The sequence below is a fragment of the Symphalangus syndactylus genome, chromosome 12, assembly GCF_028878055.3.
Source record: "Symphalangus syndactylus isolate Jambi chromosome 12, NHGRI_mSymSyn1-v2.1_pri, whole genome shotgun sequence".
Taxonomy (NCBI): domain Eukaryota; kingdom Metazoa; phylum Chordata; class Mammalia; order Primates; family Hylobatidae; genus Symphalangus; species Symphalangus syndactylus.
Window position 1 is genome coordinate 44,990,403 of NC_072441.2, and position 19,762 is coordinate 45,010,164.

The window sequence follows — 19,762 nt, forward strand, 5'->3', positions numbered from 1 at the left end:
TATACAAATCAACCAATGTGATACATCATATCAAGACAATGAAGAACAAAAATCACAAATGATGCTTAAAAAGCATTCGATAAAATTCAACATCCATTCATGATAAATATCCTAAAAAACTGGGTATAGAAGGAATAATAAAGCCATATATCATGACCCACAGCTAGTATCATACTGAACAGGGACAAATGGAAAAGCTTTCCTCTAAGATACAGAATATGACAAGGATGCCCACTTTCACCACTGTTATTCACCATAGTATTGGAAGTCCTAGCTAGAGCAATCAGATAGGAGAAATTAATAAAGGACATTCACTTGGAAAGGAAGAAGTCAAATTATCCTTGTTTGCAGATGAAATAATCTTATATTTGGAAAAACATAAAGAATCCACAAGAAAACTGTCAGAAATAATAAATTCAGTAATGTTGCAGGATACAACATCAACATGTAAAAATTAGTAGCATTCCTATATGCCAACATTGAAAACTCTGAAAAAGAAATAAAAAGTAATCCCATTTATAATAGCCACAACTAAAATTAAATATCTAGGAAGTAACGAAAGAAGTAAAAGATCTTTGTAATTAAAACTATAAAACACTGATGAAAGAAATTGAAGAGGACACCAAAAAATGAAAAAATATTCCATGAAAAACCTGAAAAAGAAATAAAAAAGTAATCCCATTTATAATAGCCACAACTAAAATTAAATATCTAGGAATTAATGAAAGAAGTGAAAGATCTTTGTAATTAAAACTATAAAACACTGGTTGGGTGCAGTGGCTCATGCCTGTAATCCCAGCACTTTGGAAGGCAAAGGTGGGCAGATCACTTCAGGTCAGGAGTTTGAGACTAGCCTGGCCAACATGGCAAAACCCTGTCTCTAATAAAAATACAAAAATTAGCTGGGTGTGATGGCAGGCGCCTGTAATCCCAGCTACTCAGGAGGCTGAGGCAGGAGAATTGCTTGAACCCGAGAGGCAGAGGTTGCAGTGAGCTGAGATTGCACCACTGCACTCTAGCCTGGGCGACAGAGGGAGACTCCATCTCAAAAACAAAGAAAGAGAGAAACACAACAACTATAAAACACTGATGAAAGAAATTGAAGAGGACACCAAAAAATGAAAAAATATTCCATGTTCATGGATTGGAAAAATCAATATTGTTAAAATTTCCACACTACCCAAAGTAATCTAGAGATTCAGTGCAATCCCTATCAAAATACCAACAGGGGCACCTCCTAGTGGCCATCACCATAGCTCCTTAGCTAGCAGATGCCACTGAACCATTAGATGGACCCTGCCAATGTGCACCCACCAACAGCCTCCTCGCTTTGCCAACACACACCTGTCTGCAGCCTCCCCCAACCACTCTGCTGGCATGCACTCAACCATGGCCTCCCCGCGTCGCTTTGCTAGCATGCACATGGTGCATGGACCTTGTCACCACAGCCCCACCCCCACCAGTGCCACTGGTACATGCAGATCCCACTATGCTGCTGTCTTGCCACTGCTGATACACTGCAAACATGGACCCTGCTGTGCCACCACCACTGGTGCACATACCCAGACCTCACCATGCTACTATCCAGCCACGGTTGGCATTACACATGAATGCGTACCCTTCTGCCACTGCCCCATTTAAGTGTGGTTTCCAGTGAACCAGGAACACCTCTAACCCTCCAGTGCAGCAGGTACTTAACCTCGAGGGGCCAGCAAACAAAGCCATAAGCATGCAGCCCAGGAGCACTGAGATGAGCCCAAGCCCTCTGAAATCATACAGAAACAAAGCCAGTCAACTAAACCCAACTTATGCCACAGTAAATCTCAATGGCATCAAGGAATATAAAAGAAAAAGCCCCATCTGAAGGACAGCAACTTCAAATATTAAAGGAACATCAGCCCAGACAGACGAAAAACAATTAGTCTGTCTGGGCTGATGTTCTTGCCAGAAAGCAAGAACTCTGGCAACTCAAAATGCCAGAGTGTTTTCTTACTTCCAAACAACCACATAGCTCCCCAGCAATGGTTCTTAACCAGGCTGAAATGGCTGAAATGTCAGACCTAGAATTCAGAATCTGGATGGCAATGAAGATCATCAAGGTTCATCAGAAAGTTGAAGTCCAATCTAAGAAATCTAAGGAACCCAGTAAAATGATTAACAGGTGAAAGACAAAATCGCCATTTTAAGAAAGAATCAAACGGATCTGATAGAGCTGAAAAACTCACTGCAAGAATTTCATAATACAATTGGAAGTATTAACAGCAGAATAAATCAAGCTGAGGAAAGAATCTCAGGGCTCAAAAACAAGGTTTTCAAATCTACTGAGTCAGATAAAAATACAGAAAAAAGAATAAAAAAGAAAGAACAAAACCTCCAAGAAATATGGGATTATGTAAAGAGACCAAAATTTAAAACTCATTGGTAGTCTTGAAAGAGAGGGAGAGAGAGAGAGCAAGAAACTTGGAAAATATAATTGAGAATATAGTTCAAAACATTTCCCTGACCTTGCTAAAGGGGTCAACATTCAAATTCAGAAAATTCAGAGAACCCAGTGAGATACTATGTAGAACAGCCATCCCCCAAAACACATAGTCATCACATTCTCCAAGGTCAATGGGAAAGAAAAAATATTAAGGGCAGCTAGACAGAAAGGGCAGGTTACCTACAAAGGGAAACATATAAAGCTAACAGCAGATCTTTCAGCAGCTCTTTTAGCAAAAATCCTACATGCCAGAAGAGTTTGGGGGCCTATATTAAGCATTTTTTTGACAGGGTCTTACTCTGTCACCCAGGATGGATGGCAGTGGTGCAATCTTGGCTCACTGCAACCTCCTCCTCCCAGGCTCAAGTGATCCTGCCACCGCAGCATCCTAAGTAGCTGGGACTACAGACACATGCCATCATGCTCAGCTAATTTTTAGAAAAATTTTTTGTAGAGACAAGGTGTCATTATATTGCTCAGACTGGTCTCAAACTTCTGGACTCAAGTAATCCTCCTGCCTCAGCCTCCCAAAGTGCTGGGATTACAGGCATAAGCCACTGTGCCCAGCCTTGGCATTCTTAAAGAAAAGAAACTCCAACCAAAAGTTTCATATCCAGCCAAACTAAGCTTCATCAATGAAAGAGAAACAAAATCCTTTTCCGATAAACTAAGGGAATTGTTTGCATCAGACCTGCCTTATGAGAGGTCCTTAAGACCGTACTAAACATAGAAATGAAAGACCATTACTGGCCACCACAAAGACCACTTTAGTATCTAGACCATTGACACTATAAAGCAACTACATAACATAACATAACAAGTCTACATAACAACACAATGACGAATCTACACATACCAATATCAACCTTGAATATAAACAGACTATAATACCCCACTTAAAAGGCGCAAAGTGACAAGTTGGATAAAGAAGCAAAACCCAACTGTATGTTGTCTTCAAGAGACCCATCTCATATGCAATAACACCCATAGGCTTACAGGGATGGAGAAAAATCTACCAAGCAAATGGAAAACAAAAAAAGCAGGGGTTGCTATTCTAATTTCAGACAAGACGGACTTTATACTGTCACTATCAAAAAGGACAAAGAAGGACACTGATAATAATGAAAAGTTCAATACAACAAGAAGATTTAACTATCCTAAATACATATGCATCTAATACTAGAGCACACAGATTCATAAAACAAGTTTTTATACACCTACAAAGAGACTTAGATACCTATACAATGTTGGGAGGCTTCAACACCCCACTAACAGTATTAGACAGATCATGGGGGCAGAAAACAAATAAAAATATTCAGGACCTAAACTTGAAATTTGACCAAATGGACCTAACAGACATCTACAGAACACTCTATCCAACAACAACAAAATATACATTCTTGTCATCTGCACATGTAACATACTTTAAAATCAACCACACACTCAGCTATAAAGCAATTCTCAACAAATTCAAAAAAAAAAAAAATCATACCAGGCACATTCTTAGACCACAATGCAGTAAAAACAGAAATCAATACCAAGATCTTTCAAAGCCATACAATTACATGAAAATTAAACAACATGCTTCTGAAAGACTTTTCTGAAAATAATGAACTTAAGGCAGAAATCAAGATATTCTTTGTAACTGATGAAAACAAAGGTAGAACATAGCAGAATCTCTGATATACAAGTAAAACAGTGTTCAAAGAAAAGTTTATGGCACTAAATGCTTATATCAAAAAGCTAGAAGTATCACATTAACAACCTAACTAATATCAGACCTAGAGGAACTAGAAAAGCAAGAGCAAATCAACCCCAAAGCTGGCAGAGAAATAGAAATAACCAAAATCAGAGCTGAAGTGAACAAAATTGAGAGACATAAAACCACACAAATGATCAACAAAACCAGATATTGGTTATTTGAAAGAATAAATAAGATTGATAGACTGCTAGCTAGAATAACAAACAAAAAAAACCAGAAACTAGGCCAGGCGCGGTGGCTCACGCTTGTAATCCCAGCACTTTGGGAGGCCGAGGCGGGTGGATCACGAGGTCAGGAGATCAAGACCACGGTGAAACCTCGTCTCTACTAAAAATACAAAAAAATTAGCCAGGCGTGGTGGCGGGCGCCCGTAGTCCCAGCTACTCGGGAGACTGAGGCAGGAGAATGGCGTGAACCCAGGAGGCGGAGCTTGCAGTGAGCCAAGATTGCGCCACTGCACTCCAGCCTGGGCGACAGAGCGAGACTCTGTCTCAAAAAAAAAAAAAAAAAAACAGAAACTAGACAAATAAACACAATCAGAAATGACAAAGAAGATACGACCACCCATCTCACAGAAAAAAAAAAAAAAAAAAAAAACCCAGAAACTATGAACACCTTTATACACACAAACTAGAAAACCTAGAAGAAATGGGGAGATAGACTGCTGCAAACACAACCTTCCAAGGTTGATCCAGGAAGAAACTGAAATCCTGAACAGACCAATAACAAGTTTCAAAATTGAATCAGAAATAAAAAGACTATCAACAAGAAAAAGCCCTGGACCAGACTGATTCACAGCCAAATTCTACCAGATATATAAAGAAGAGCTGGCACCAATCCTACTGAAACTATTCCAAAAATTTGAGGAGGAGGGACTCCTCCCTAACTCATTCTATGAGGCCAGCATCATTCTGATACCAAAACTTGGCAGAGGCACAATGGAAAAAAAAAAAAAAAAAACTTCAGGCAAATATTCCTGATGAACATAGATGCAAAAATCCTCAACAAAATACTAGCAAACCAAATCCAGAAGCACATCAAAAAGCTAATCCACCATGAGAGAGAGAGAAAGAGAGACAGATAGGGTTCAGGACACACTATCCCAAAATGGAGCATGTTGGCCTATTGAATATTTTAAGCTGTAGGAATTTGAGAAACAACATGTACAGGAAGAATTTTTCTGGCCTTCCCCTGAAGCAAGTAATAACACCCTCCTGTGAGAGGTGCCCTCACTATACCTAAAGAATGGAGCATCTTTATCTCCATAGACACAGAGCGGAATTTGAATGAACAGGCTTTGCTAAATTTCCCCCAATTTATTACACTTAGTTCATATCGCCTTTGTCCTATCATATTTCTCCATGACTTTTCAATCTTCGTCACACCTGGCATAAAAACATTCAGGTTTAACCATTTCTTTGGGTTTTCATTTCCTTATAAAGGCCCCCATGTCACATAAAACATATTAAATAAATTTGTATGCTTTTCTCTTGTTAATACATTTTGTTATAGGAGTCCCAGTTAATGAACCTAAGATGAGTAGAAGGAAAAGATATTTTTACTAACCTTACAGAAGTCTCACCACCAGATTATCAATGGTTGAATATTCAAGAATATAAAAAGCATATTAAAAGCATACCAATAAAAGTATATCTATAATAGTTATAACAGGTTTAAAGCAACCCAAAGATTCAAGCATTTCATTCCTCTGCCAGAAGTCACCAGAATCAGTGAAGACAAATTCTGTGCACCTGTGCCCAGGTGCGGTGGCTCAAGCCTGTAATCCCAGCACTTTGGGAGGCTGAGGTGGGTGGATCACAAGCTCAGGAGATCGAGACCATCCTAGCTAACACGGTGAAACCCCATCTCTACTAAAAATACAAAAAAAAAAAAATTGGCCGGGCATGGTGGCAGGCGCCTGTAGTCCCAGCTACTCGGGAGGCTGAGGCAGGAGAATGGCGTGAACCCGGGAGGCGGAGCTTGCAGTGAGCCGAGATCTTGCCACTGCACTCCAGCCTGGGCAAAAGAGCAAGACTCCGTCTCAAAAAAAAAAAAAAAAAAACTATTACAAATAGGACTTGTCTAAATTTATCATGCCTACAGCTAATAATGATGATACCCTGTTGAGAACTGAGATCACAATTTATTTTTATCATCATCTAAATTTTATTAAAACAAAATGTTAATTTAGTCTTAAGTAAACAATTGCCAAATTTACTGAGAATGATAAGAAATTACCAGTTGGTTTGAAATTAACACCTTCATCCATCTTTATTAAGTCCAGGGATGATAAATCATTCAGATTCTTCAAGCATAATTCTGTTTATAGAAAACACATTTTAATTTTAGTAAAATAGGGAAGTAGGGCAAAATAATTTATTATTAAATATGCTAAAGTTGTGCTATTACTGTGTAATTGTTCTAGAAGAACCATTAGGCCCTACTTAAGCGGTAAGAAAAAGCTCATTTAAATAAAAAAGCTAACTAATATGCTAAAAACATTTTCTAAAAGTAACAAGAATACAAGTAATAAAAATAACATTCAGTAAGTAGAAATAACACTTAAAACTTGGAGTATTTAAATGATACACATGTATTACCTCATTTAATCCTCAAAACATCACAATAAGGTAGACACCGATATTTGCATATATAGGTTAGGAAACTAAAGAATAGAGGCTAAGTAACTTGCTCCAGGTCTAAGTAACCACTTTGCTATCTGCCCTCCATTAAGGCAATGGTTTTCTTTTTCTTTTTTCTTTAAACTTCTATCAAAGATATATTAATATATGCACAAAGTATGAGAAGTCAAATAGTTCTGCAAAGATTATTCCAAAAACCACCAGTTCTTCCCCTCCTCCCTGTTTGCCACTTTCTTGAAGCAACAACTTAAAACTGTTTTAACTGATGCTTTTAGGTGTTTACTTCTGTTCCTCTGATAGGAAGCAATGCTAGTTCATGCTCACTACTGATGGGGATCAGAGCAATTGTAGTAATCTGCTGCTGACAGTTCCTTCTCTGCCTCATGCTATATAGTCCAGGAGATATAAGATAGCTCAGAGCAGACAGTGGGAATACTGTAATAGTTCAATCCTAAATAGAGCAGCCACTCAAAAAAACACTCTTAGAGTTCTTTGGGAAACACTTCAGTTTAAGCAACACTCTTTAGACAGCTTGATGGTGTTAAGCATTTGGTTAAGTAAAGATTTTGAAGTCTTTTCTAATTTTCTTAATTACCCACTATTAAATCAGTTCATTACCCACTCACTACTCGATAAGTCAATGAAAAATCCTTACTTTACCATAAGCTGAGCATGATTCTAAGCTCTATGTTTACAGCAGTTAACAAGATAAGGTTCTTCTCTTCAGAATTTATATTTTACAGAAGAAAGCAATTAACATACAAATAAATAATAAGGTTTCACATATACTATAAAGAAACATAAGGCTAAGAACCTATATAGAATGATTGTGTAGAATTTTAAATCTTTTTACTAAAGCTTATCTTTATTTCCTTTTCTTTCTTTTTATTTTCCTTTCTTTTCTTTCTTTTTTTTTTTTTTTGAGATAGGGTCTTACTCTGTTGCCCAGGCTAAAATACAGTAGCATGATCACAGCTCACTGCAGCCTCAACCTCCCAGGCCCAAGCAATCTTCTCACCTCAGTCTCCCAAGTAGCTGGAACTACAGGCATGTACCACCACAACACCAGCTAATTTTTTAAAAAAACTTTGTAAAGATGGGCTCTCCCTATGTTGTCCAGGCTGGTCTCAAACTCCTGAGCTCAAGCAATCTGCCCACCTTGGCCTCCCAAAGGTATTACAGGCATGAACCACCATGCCCAACCTATATGTATTTCTCATAAATGCTATATATTTTGATATAGAGTAAGGCTATCCTCACCCTAATTGTCAAAATAAACACATTACCTTTTCTAAAAACAAGGAAAACAACAACAACATCATAGAATCATTTTGTCTTCCTCTCAGTAAAGCTGGATTTAAGTAAGATACCACAGGAAGACCTCTCTAAAAAGTTAATATTTGAACAGAGACCTGAATAAAATGAAGGTGTAAAATATGCAAGGAGTGTTCTAAAAATAAGGAACAAAGTGTGCAAAGGACTTGATGTGGGAACAAGCTTGGTGTGTTTAAGGAATAGCAAGAAGGCCAATTTGGTGAGAGTAGAATAAAAGAGAGAGAAAGTGACAAGAGATGTAGTTAGAGAAATAGGCAGGGAGATATCAAGCAGGATTTTGTGGGCTGTGGTGAAAGTTTGTATTTTATTCTAAGAGTGATGGGAAAGCTATTAAGAGTATACTGAGCAAGGAAGTATAATCAAGTTTAGGAAACAGCATATACTATGCTAAGGATCCTTCCTGAGAGATTTAAGGCAGATAGATCTCCAAGGATAATAGCAGGGCTCAGAAAATGCTGACTCAAGGCATTTCGAACTCAGACTGAGAGGACTTCAGAAACAAGAAGGTCACTCTGACCTTTCCCTGCCTTTCTGTGTGAAGCATGGCCATAAAGGAATTCTCTGACCTACCTTGTCTAAAAGTCTAAGACCCTCATTCCAGGGTGGAATGGTCCTGTCTCATACCCATGGAATGGTCCTATCTCATGCCCAGGAAGAAAGAATGCTACACAGAGAGGCCAAGAAGAATCTGAACAAACAGGCCTTGTTAAGTTCCTCCCAGTTTATTAACATTAGATAATACCCTTTTTGTCCAGTCATGTTTCTCAACAACTATCCATTTTTTTCGTTAGACTTGCCAGAGAAATTCAGTTTTCCCTGGGTCTTTGGGTCTTAATTTCTGAAGGCTCCCATGTCATATACAACTTTGATTAAATAAATTTGTTACGCTTTTCTCTTGTTAATCTGTCTTGTTACAGGAGTGTCAGCTGTGAACATTTTGCAATGAATGAAGAAAAGATGTTACTTTTTTTCTCTCCTACAATACCAAAACCTTAATATTCAGTTATATTTAGCTATTCTTGTTTATAAGGCAAAACTTTGCTAACCCTATAGTGACTGAAGACAAGGCAAATATGAGCTGTGATTCTGCTAATTTAACAAGAGATAAAACATTAAAGTTATCCAAATATAGTAATATATCTCTTTGTCTAATTTCTTGAGTGTATTTGATCATTATTTTCAAAATATGTTTAATTAAAAATTCCATTACAAAAGTAATCAATACCTTGAAGATAATACAACTTATAATCTGTATTTCAACATGAATACAGCAGCATTATGAATATATGCTATTGGTTATGACCATGTTTTAAGAACATATTTATTCTTTAAGCAAGACAATTTTACTGCTTTATCTTTATCTCTGCATTTTTATTTGCCACACATGTATATCCAAGTAGAGAATAAATTTAAATTGGCTAAATATTTTTAGAGGACCTAACATTTTTTCTTTTACTAAAGAGATAGTTTCAACACAATGAAAAGGTAGCAATTTCTAATCTGAATAAATGCCTAACAATATTTTATATTTTAAAAAACAAGTAAGAAACACTAGTTGATTAACTAAATAACAAAGCTGAGGTTGGATAGGAATACATCTTTGGCACAGGTTGGGATACGAAGCCCATAATCAATCTAGGCTTATATTTTTCAATTAAAATTAAGTAGAAAAGAAAAATACAGGTTGGGCATGGTCACTCACACCTATATTCTCAGTGTTTTGGAAGGCAGAGGTAGGAGGATCACTTGAGGCCAGGAGTTTGAGACCAGGCTGGAAAACACAGTGAGAACCCCTTTCTAAAAAAAATACAAAATTAACCAGTTGTGGTGGCTCACGCCTATAGTCCCAGCTACTCAGGAGGATCATTTGAGCTCAGGAGTTCAAGGTTACAATGAGCTATGATCACGCCACTGCATTCCATCCTGGGTGACAGAGTAAGGCTGTCTCTTTAAAAAAAAAAGAAAAAATACAGAGTGTGTATCTGCAGGCATATTTTCAAAGACCAGGGTGATGTTAGAAATAAAAACCAAATAAACCACATTAACATATTATACGAAGAAAGATATTCTGATAGAATAAATTGATTAATTCAGCAAAAAAGTATATATGCCAAGCTTTTTGTGTGAAAAAGAAATAGTTCACATTATTTTTCTGCAGACAAGTTTCCTTTTTAAAAAACGATTTACAAAAGCATATTCTTACTTTCACAATAACTGAACTTTTTCACTAAAATATATAGAATCTAATTTTTAGAATGAAATGCATCTAACCTTGTAATTCTGCTTCAATTCCATCTTTGTTCAATCCAGATGCAAAACCTGCATGTCATGAAAATTTACAAAAAGTAAAATAGAATTTAGTTCATCTTTACAGGCTCAGTTTATACCCCAGTTAACTAGTGAAGAGTAATCTAATTAAATCTTATATAAGAAAAAAAAATCTCAGCTGACTGAGTTCAAACAAGGCTTAAATATCCATAGAAACAATGAACAGGAATATCATATTTTAACAAGAATGGTATGGAATAAATTTCCAGATGTTTTACACATAGTAAATACCTGTCAAGTGATTAATATCTTCTAATGAACTTTAATTATAACATGAATGTTCCTAGGAAAACATGTTTGGTAATACAACCATTTTGTGCTATTCACTAAAGCTGAAACTACACATACCATTTAACACAATAATTTCACTCCTAGGCACATACCCACAGATATACATATACATGTGTATCAAAAGATATACATATAACAATGTTCACAGCAGCATTATTTAAAATTAATAATTTCCTTTCATCAAAAGATTTATATTCATATAAATGCAATCTTTTCAAGAATAGACAAAGCTAGCCTATGGTATGTAAGTCAGAACAGCATTGACTTCTGGGGGCAAATACTGACAGAAAAGGAGCATGAGGGAACATCTAGAAAATGTTCTATATCTTAATCTGGGCTGTGGTTGCATGTATATATGTGTGCATAAACACATATATAAAACTTCATTGACCTCTACACCTCATATTTGTGCAGTTTACTATAAGTGACATCTCAATACAAAAAAGTAACTACAGAAAATAAAGTAACTATGAAAAGGAAGAAATGAAAATTAAAACATGAAAAGATACCAATATTCATGCATAATATTGATAAAAATACACAAGCATACACCCTGAAGGAAAGGCTGGAGAAACAAAATATGGCACTTTTGAACACTGCTGGTAGATATATGAGCTACTAAGGTACCAATTTAGCCACAGGTATCAAATTTATAAATGCATATATCCTTTGACACAGGAATTTCATTTCTAGAGATTTATCATACAGATAGATTCACACATGTAAAAAATGAAGGGTTTTTTTGCTGCATTGTTTGTAATAGCAAACAATTAGAAAAAGTATAAATGTCCATCAGTTGGGGATCATTTAAATAGGTGGTACATAAGTAAATGGAATATTATTTAGCTATTATAAAAAAAAGCTTCCAGCCAGGCATGGTGGCTCGCAGCTATAATCCTAGCACTTTGGGAGGGTGAAATGGAAGGATTGCTTGAGCCCACACGTTCTAGACCAGCCTGGGCAGCATAGGGAAGCTCTGCCTCTACAATTTTTTTTTCAAAAGTTAGCCAGGTGTGCTGGCATGTGCCTGTAGTACCAGCTACTCTGGTGGCTGAGGTGAGAAGATCACCTGAGCCCAGAAGGTTGAAGCTGCAGTAAGCTGTAATCACACCATGGACTTCAGCCTGGGCAACAGAGTGACAGCCTGTCTCAAAAAAGCTTCCAAGACATACTAAGAAAAAAAGGAATGTGCAGAAGACTAAAATAATGGAGGTTTAAAAAAATACGCCCACAAGGCCAGGCATGGTGGCTCACACCTGTAATAGCAGCACTTTGGGAGGCCAAGGCAGGCGGATCACCTGAGATCAGGAGTTTGAGACCAGCCTGGTCAACATGGTGAAGCGCCGTCTCTGCTAAAAATAGAAAAAACTAGCCAGGCGTGGTGGCGCGTGCCTGTAGTCCCAGCTACTCAGAAGGGTAAGGCAGAGAATTGCTTGAACCTGTGAGGTGGAGGTTGCAGTGAGCCAAGACTGTGCCACTGCACTCCAGCCTGGGCAACCAAGAGAGGCTATCTCAAAAAAAAAAAAAAAATGCCCACAAATTCTTTGATATTCTGCCCTCTGAGAGATGAACTTAATCCCTCTCGCCTTCATGTGACCAGGACTCGGTGACTTGCTTCTAAAAAACAGAATAAAGCAGAAGTAATGATGTGTGACTTCAGAGACAAAATTATAAAAAAGCACTGCTGCTTCTGATTTAGTCTGTCTCTGTCTCTGTCTTTCTCTCTCAGATCATTCATCCTGAGAAAAGTCAGCTGCCATGCTATGAGGAAAGATCCACCTGGCAAAAGACTGAGGCCTATCAACAACTGTGAGAAACTGAGGCCTCTAACTTATAGCTCTGTGAGTGAGACAACTTAGAAGTGAATCTTCAAGACCCAGGAAAGCCTTCAGATGACTGCAGCCCTAGCTGACATACGTTGCAATCTGAAGAGAACCTCTGACCCACAGCCACCTAGCTAAGACACTCCCAGATTCCTAACCCACATAAGCTGTGTGAGATAATAAATTCTGGTTGTTTCTAGATGATTTGTTTTAGGGTAATTTGTTAAAAGGAATGGAAAACTAATACAATATGCCAGGATTTGTGTTTAAAAGGTGGGAAACTAAAATTACATTCTTATTTACTTTTATATGCAAAAAATATTATACAAAAAAGATATACCAATGATTACAGAACTATGGGAGGGAAAGGCGAGAGATGGGAATTGAACAACTGTGTGAGTGGGGATATACATGGAAGAATTTTAATTGTATATATTCCTTCACTTTATGATTTTTGAACTAAGTAAATGTATTACCTAGTTGAAATATAAATTTTTAAGTGATATGAATATTTAGATATTCTTTTAATATAGGCTTATATTAATTACTCTTGGAGATCTGAAAGTTTTGAACCTCTGTACATTAGAATGATACTTCAACGAGTCAGGCTTTAATTTGGTATTTCAACAACCCCAAGTTGAATGAATGAATGAAAAAACCCTCTGGAAGCCACATAACCAGATGTGGGTTAGCTTTAGAAGCAAGATGAAAATTGTGGCAGCAACAGTAGTACTATATACTTTCATTTCTCATAAACTGAAAAATAAACAGTCATAAACTCAGAAAAAGTGAGTAGCTGAACACTAAGTACAGAAAAAATTCAAAACTTTTTGTAACTTTAACTTATTTTCAATGATTTAGACATTTCTGTTATTTTTATTGGAGCTGAATTTTTTTCTACTAGATCTATTTTTAATGGTGCTGATTTCAAATCTTGTTAAAACACTAGAAGTAAAACAGATAAAAATTTCTCAGCTTGTCTACTCTTGTCTCTAAATGTATTTGGGACTGTTGTTACCTTTTGTTTTGTTACCTATTAGTTTCTGTAATCTATCTATCCTGTAACTTATTAGTATAAATACAGGCCTAGCTGGCTTGAAAAAATTACTACTTTTCCAAGTCAAAGTAACAAACCATAATGAGATGGATTTTTCAAGGCTCTGATATAAAGCAAAGTTGATCGTATCCATTCCAAAGCAATATTCACATCCGTAATGGTATGCAGTACTATCTCTGCATTTAAATGTTCAATAAGATGTCTGTGCAAACTAATGAAAAAAAAAACTTTGCATTATGAATATGCAGTTCAATGCCATAACTCTTACTTTTTAACTTTAATAATATATAATATACCCATTGCTACTTTACTAATTCATGAAATATAACTTAATTTCCAAAAACATAAAAGAAAACCTTAAAAAGTCAGTTCAACTTCTAAAAAGGCTTCAGATATACCTCTCTACTCTATGGCTGTAGAAGACAGATTATTGCTTTAACAAAAGTTGAAGCATAAATCATATCCTACTTTCTCCAAAAGAGAATACATTAAATACTTTACTAATAGGTGCCAGATTTCCTCTATTATTAAATTAAAATAAGATGTGAAAATGATATTTCTCGTTTATTACAAATTAGTAATTATAAATTTACATAATTTCATTTATAAATTATAATCATAATTACTAAGGCTTTATTACAAATTAGGGTTTGTTATAAACAAGAATACATGCTTGCCAAGAAATACCACTGAATAAAACTACTACCTTTTAAAAAAATTATTAAATTCCCTAAAATGACACAAACTTTCTAGTTAAATTGTTGAAAACTTTACAGAAAATTGCCTTAAAAACATCTCCAAACCAAATTTCCCTTTGATATTTTAAAAGGAAATAAAATAAGCTATATTAGCATTAGTATCTTTTTAGAACATTTTTTGTATTACCTGCTTTCTACAGTGTCTCTACAAGCTAACATCTGAATGTACTTGTCCCTTGTGCTTAATCGAGTCATGATAACTGCAGTAGCTGTACTGTCAAACTGGGGAAAAAACAAACAGAAATTTAGTGAAGAAGAACACATCTTGGTAGCAGTCCTCTGCAATAACTCAAGACTTCCATTTTATATCAGTCTCCTTGTCTGAAATAATACTTCGAAAAGGCCTTAAAAATGCTCTCACTTTGTTAACCTAAAATTTAATTTAAAAGCCTTCCAAGAGTATAGCTGTAAATATCACTTTGGTTTCAATGTAACATAATTTTGGCAATGTTAAAATCAAAACAAACTTTGGTAACTGTATAAAAGTTGTAAGATTTGGTATAATTTACATATAATCTGATTTACTCTATGAAATTGTAGAATTGTATAACATAATATTTACAAATGTTTTGAAAATATACGCTTCCTGATGTTCCTATAATACCTATAAAAATGACTTATTCATGTATTTGTCAGAGTAGGGTATGTTTTGAAATGTATTTGGGCTGACTTTTGTCATAATGCCTGGGAACACTATTAGCATTTAGTGCTAGGACCTAGGGATGTTACATGTTCTGTAATGTGACAGCCCTAAACAAGGAAAACCTGTTCCATCCAAAATGCTAAGAGTATCCCCATTCAGAATAAAAAAAAAAAAAAGTCAAAATCAAAAAGACCTTTAACAGCATACCCATTCATAAACCCATCCCTTCATCAGCCAATACAAGCTTAGACAGAATGAAGGAAGTATGTCCCAGTTGGTGAGGCTTGTTTTACTTTTATTCCTCCATTAAACGTAAATTTTCTCTGCTATATTACTTTTAAGCCTGATATAATTATGACATGCTAATCAAAAAATACACAAATTTTTTTTGTTTTTATCATGTTTTTAAGTATAAAAAGCAAAGTTATTGTCACTTACTTGAGGTCGACCAGCTCTACCAATCATCTGTAGAATATCTGTTTCACTGTACTCTTCAAACAGTCCTCCAGCATAATGCATTGTAGATTTTATAACTACTAGGTGAGCAGGCAAATTTACTCCCATAGCTAAAGTACTGGTAGTAACTGCATTAGATTAAGACATAGTAATTTTGAGCCATTTAACTTTATTGCTTCAGGAAGACTTTTTAATAAAAGACATTCTTACAAATGTAATAAAAACTCATACATAAGAAATTTAGAAAAGAAAAAAGAGTATTACAATCTAAAATAGTAACACATCTTAAATCCAAAAACCTATTAAATTCTTGTTTTTCAAATTACACTATGTTCAATAATATATAAAGAACTAAACACTGCCAAAGAATTTACTGTAGCATCTACATGCATAGGTAACCACTTAATTTTATATTCTCAGAAGAAAAGCAGAAACAAGCAGAACACTTGAGCTTTTTCTTTTTTTCCTCTTAAAAATAATTTTCCAAAATATTTTATAGTATCCACAAGAAATATGTTTTACTTACAAAGAACTGGTAAATCTCCAACAGTAAAAGCTCCCTCAACTACTTTTCTATCTGACAGCTCCATACCAGCATGATGATAAGCAGCACCATCTTTTAAGATATCTGTAATAGAAATACATCAGCTGTTACTATTAATATTTCATCAATAATTGGCACCTTTCATCTATATGTGAAAATGCTATTCAAAAATTATCTCTAAACCTACCTCTCAGTTTTGAATCTCTTACGGAATATGCATACTTCTGTAACCTATTTAAAAATACCATAAAATTATTGAGTTACTCCCAGTAACATTAGAGAACTCTGAAACAGTTTATTATTTTAAAACTTAGAGATATCAAAAAATTTTCACAATGTCATTATCTGAAAATTATTTTAAGAAGTAGAAAATATCCAACTTTCATACTCAAAAGTCTATAAACTTACGAGCTATAATATTAAAGCTCACTTTTAAACCAAGAATTTGGAAAACTCACTTTCCCCAAGAAAACAACACAACTGGTGATTAACAAGTCAGTATATAAGTCTACTCTCATAATTTGCCTAAAAAAAATTGTAAGAAGCAACCATTTCTAAAACTACTATATCAATAGTAAGTAAGCCAAAAAAAAAACCAAAAAACAAAAAACATAGAAATAAACAATAGTTGTTTCCAGTGCTCTGAGACATGGCATTTAAAAAAACTAGGTTAGGAGGAAGCAAGATGGTCAACTAGAGATGCCTAATGCTCATCCTCCCCACAAAAAAGACCAAAACAATGAACAAACAACTAACTACATTTTGAACAGAATGACTAAAGGAAAGTGCCTCTCTATAAATTTGAAAGAGGTGATTATTCCACTAGTTGTGCAGACATCAATAGAGGGACACAGGAAACATGAAAAAAAAAAAAAAAACAGGAAGCAAACCACCACCAAAGGAACACAATAATTCTCCAGTAACTGATTCCAAAAAACAGAAATATGTAAACTGTCTGAAAAGGAGTTCAAAGTAATGATCCTAAGGAAACTCACTGAGACACAAGAGAATACAGATAGACAGGTCAATGAAATCAGGAAAACAATTAATTATCTGCATAAGAAAGTCATTCAGAAAGAACCAAACAGAAATCTTGGAGCTAAAGAATTAAATGAATGAAATCAAAAATAGAGAGCTTCAACAGCAAACCAAAACAAGCAGAAGAAAGAATCTGTGAAATGAAGTTAGGTTTCTGATATAGCCTAGTCAGAGGGAAAAAAAAGAAAGAAAAAGAACAAAAAAGAGTGAACAAAGCCTACAGGACTTATGGGACACCATTAAACAAACAAGTATTCATATTATGGAGGTTCCAGAAGGAAAAGAATGAGGAAAAGGCATAGAAAGTTTATTTAACAAAATAATTGCTGAAAACTTCCCAAGTCTTGGGAGAGACATGGACATCCAGTTCCATGAATCCCAAAATCACCAAACATGTTCAAACCCAAAAAGGTCCACACTGAGGCACATTATAATCAAAATGTCAAAAGTCAAAGACAAAGAGAGAATTTTAAAAATAGCAAGAGAAAAGTGTCCAGCGATTTATAGGGGAATCTCCATTAGACTATCACTGTATTTCTCAGCAGAAACCTTGCAGGCCGGGAGAGCATGAGATGATATATTCAAAGTCCTGAAAGAAGACAATATTGCCAGTAAACAATACTATACAAAGCAAAGCTGTTCATCAGAAATGCGGAGAAATAAAGTCTCTGCCAGATAAATAAAAGCTGAGGAAATTCACCACTAGACCTGGCAGTTCTTCTACCAGATACAAAAGAATGATAATTAGTATCATGAAAAAAAATATGAAAGCATAAAACACACTGGTAGAGGTAAATACATAGTCAAATTCAGAATGTGCCACCACTGTAATGGTGGTGTGTAAATCTTTCAAATCTCTATTATGAAGGTGAAAAATCAAAACGGTCAAAAATATAGCTACAATGAGTTGTTAAGGAATACTGAATATAAAAAGATGTAAACTGTGTCAACAAACATAAATTGTGGGGGGAGGGCAAAAATCTAGAGTATTTGTATGTGACTGATGTTCAGTTTAAAATAGTCTATTATAACTATAAGATATTTTACATGAGCCTTGTGGTAACTGCAAAGTAAAAAGCTATAGGAGATACAAATGAGAAAGAGAAAGGAATCAAAGCTTAGCACTACAGAAAAACAACAAATCACAAACTTATACAACAAGAGGAAGAAAGGAACAACTGATCTACCAAGCGACCAGAAAACAATTAAAATGGCAGGAGTAAGTCCTTATCTATCAATAATAACCCTGAAGGCAAATGAATTAAATTCTCCAATCAAGACATACAGTATCTAAATTGATAGAAGAAAAAAAAAAAACAAGATCCAACCACATGCTGCCTAGCAGAGATCCATCTTAGCTATAAGGACACAGGCTGAAAGTTAACGGGTAGAAGAAAATATTCTATGTAAATAGTAACCAAAAGAGAGCAGGTGGCTATTCTTACATCAGTTAAAATAGACTTCAAGTCAAAAACTGTTACAGGAGGCAAAGAAGGTCATAATTTAATGATAAAGGGGTCAATTCATCAAGAGCACATAAGAATTGTAAATATATAAGCACCCAACACTGAAGCATCAAATATATATACAAAAAACATTATTAAAGGACATGAAGAGAGAGATAGCAATACAATAATAGGAGGGGTCTTCAATATCCCACTTTCAATAATGATAGATTAACCAGACCGAAAGTTAACAAAGAAATACTGGACTTGAATTGTACTTTGAGTCAAATGGACCTAACAGACAAATATAGAACTTTGCATTCAATAGCAGCAGAATGTATATGCTTCTCTAGTGCATACAAAACATTTCACAGGACAGATCATACATTAAGCCACAAAACTAGATTTAACTATTTTTAATTAATCTAAATTCAAGACAATTTAAATCACATGTAGTATCATTTCTGACCACAACAATATGAAACTAGAAATCAATAACAGGAAAAATCTTGAAAAAAATCACAATTATGGGGTGGAGCCAAGATGGCCGAATAGGAACAGCTCCGGTCTACAGCTCCCAGCCCCAGCGACACAGAAGACGGGTGATTTCTGCATTTCTGCTTGAGGTACCGGTTTCATCTCACTAGGGAGTGCCAAACAGTGGGTGCAGGTCAGTCGGTGCAGTGCACTGTGCGCGAGCCGAAGCATGGCGAGGCATTGCCTCACTCGGGAAGCGCAAGGGGTCAGGGAGTTCCCTTTCCTAGTCAAAGAAAGGGGTAACAGACGGCACCTGGAAAATCGGGTCAGTCCCACCCTAATACTGCGCTTTTCCAACAGCCCTGGAAAACGGCACACCAGGAGATTGTGTCCCACACCTGGTTCGGAGGGTCCTATGCCCACGGAGTTTCGCTGATTGCTAGCACAGCAGTCTGAGATCAAACTGCAAGGCGGCAGCCAGGCTGGGGGAGGGGCGCCCACCATTACCCAGGCTTGCTTAGGTAAACAAAGCAGCCAGGAAGCTCGAACTGGGTGGAGCCCACCACAGCTCAAGGAGGCCTGCCTGCCTCTGTAGGCTCCACCTCTGGAGGCAGGGCACAGACAAACAAAAACACAGCAGGAACCTCTGCAGACTTAAATGTCCCTGTCTGACTGACAGCT

At 36.0% G+C, this 19,762-nt stretch overlaps 1 protein-coding gene across 12 annotated transcripts in view; it reads right to left on the minus strand.

Moving 5' to 3' along the window:
* The window catches only part of HFM1 (helicase for meiosis 1), a 240,238-nt gene that overhangs the window by 71,866 nt on the left and 148,610 nt on the right, over nt 1-19,762 (minus strand). For all 12 annotated transcript variants that reach the window (XR_010117472.1, XM_063625390.1, XM_063625389.1 and 9 more), the window contains 7 exons: nt 16,309-16,352; nt 16,104-16,205; nt 15,560-15,705; nt 14,606-14,700; nt 13,798-13,931; nt 10,493-10,540; nt 6,483-6,563 (listed from right to left, as the gene is read on the minus strand). Coding sequence is in view for 11 of the 12 variants with exons in the window: in XM_063625390.1 (XP_063481460.1) it covers nt 6,483-6,563; nt 10,493-10,540; nt 13,798-13,931; nt 14,606-14,700; nt 15,560-15,705; nt 16,104-16,205; nt 16,309-16,352 (650 nt within the window). In the remaining variant the exon portion in view is untranslated. The remainder of the gene's footprint in view (nt 1-6,482; nt 6,564-10,492; nt 10,541-13,797; nt 13,932-14,605; nt 14,701-15,559; nt 15,706-16,103; nt 16,206-16,308; nt 16,353-19,762) is intronic.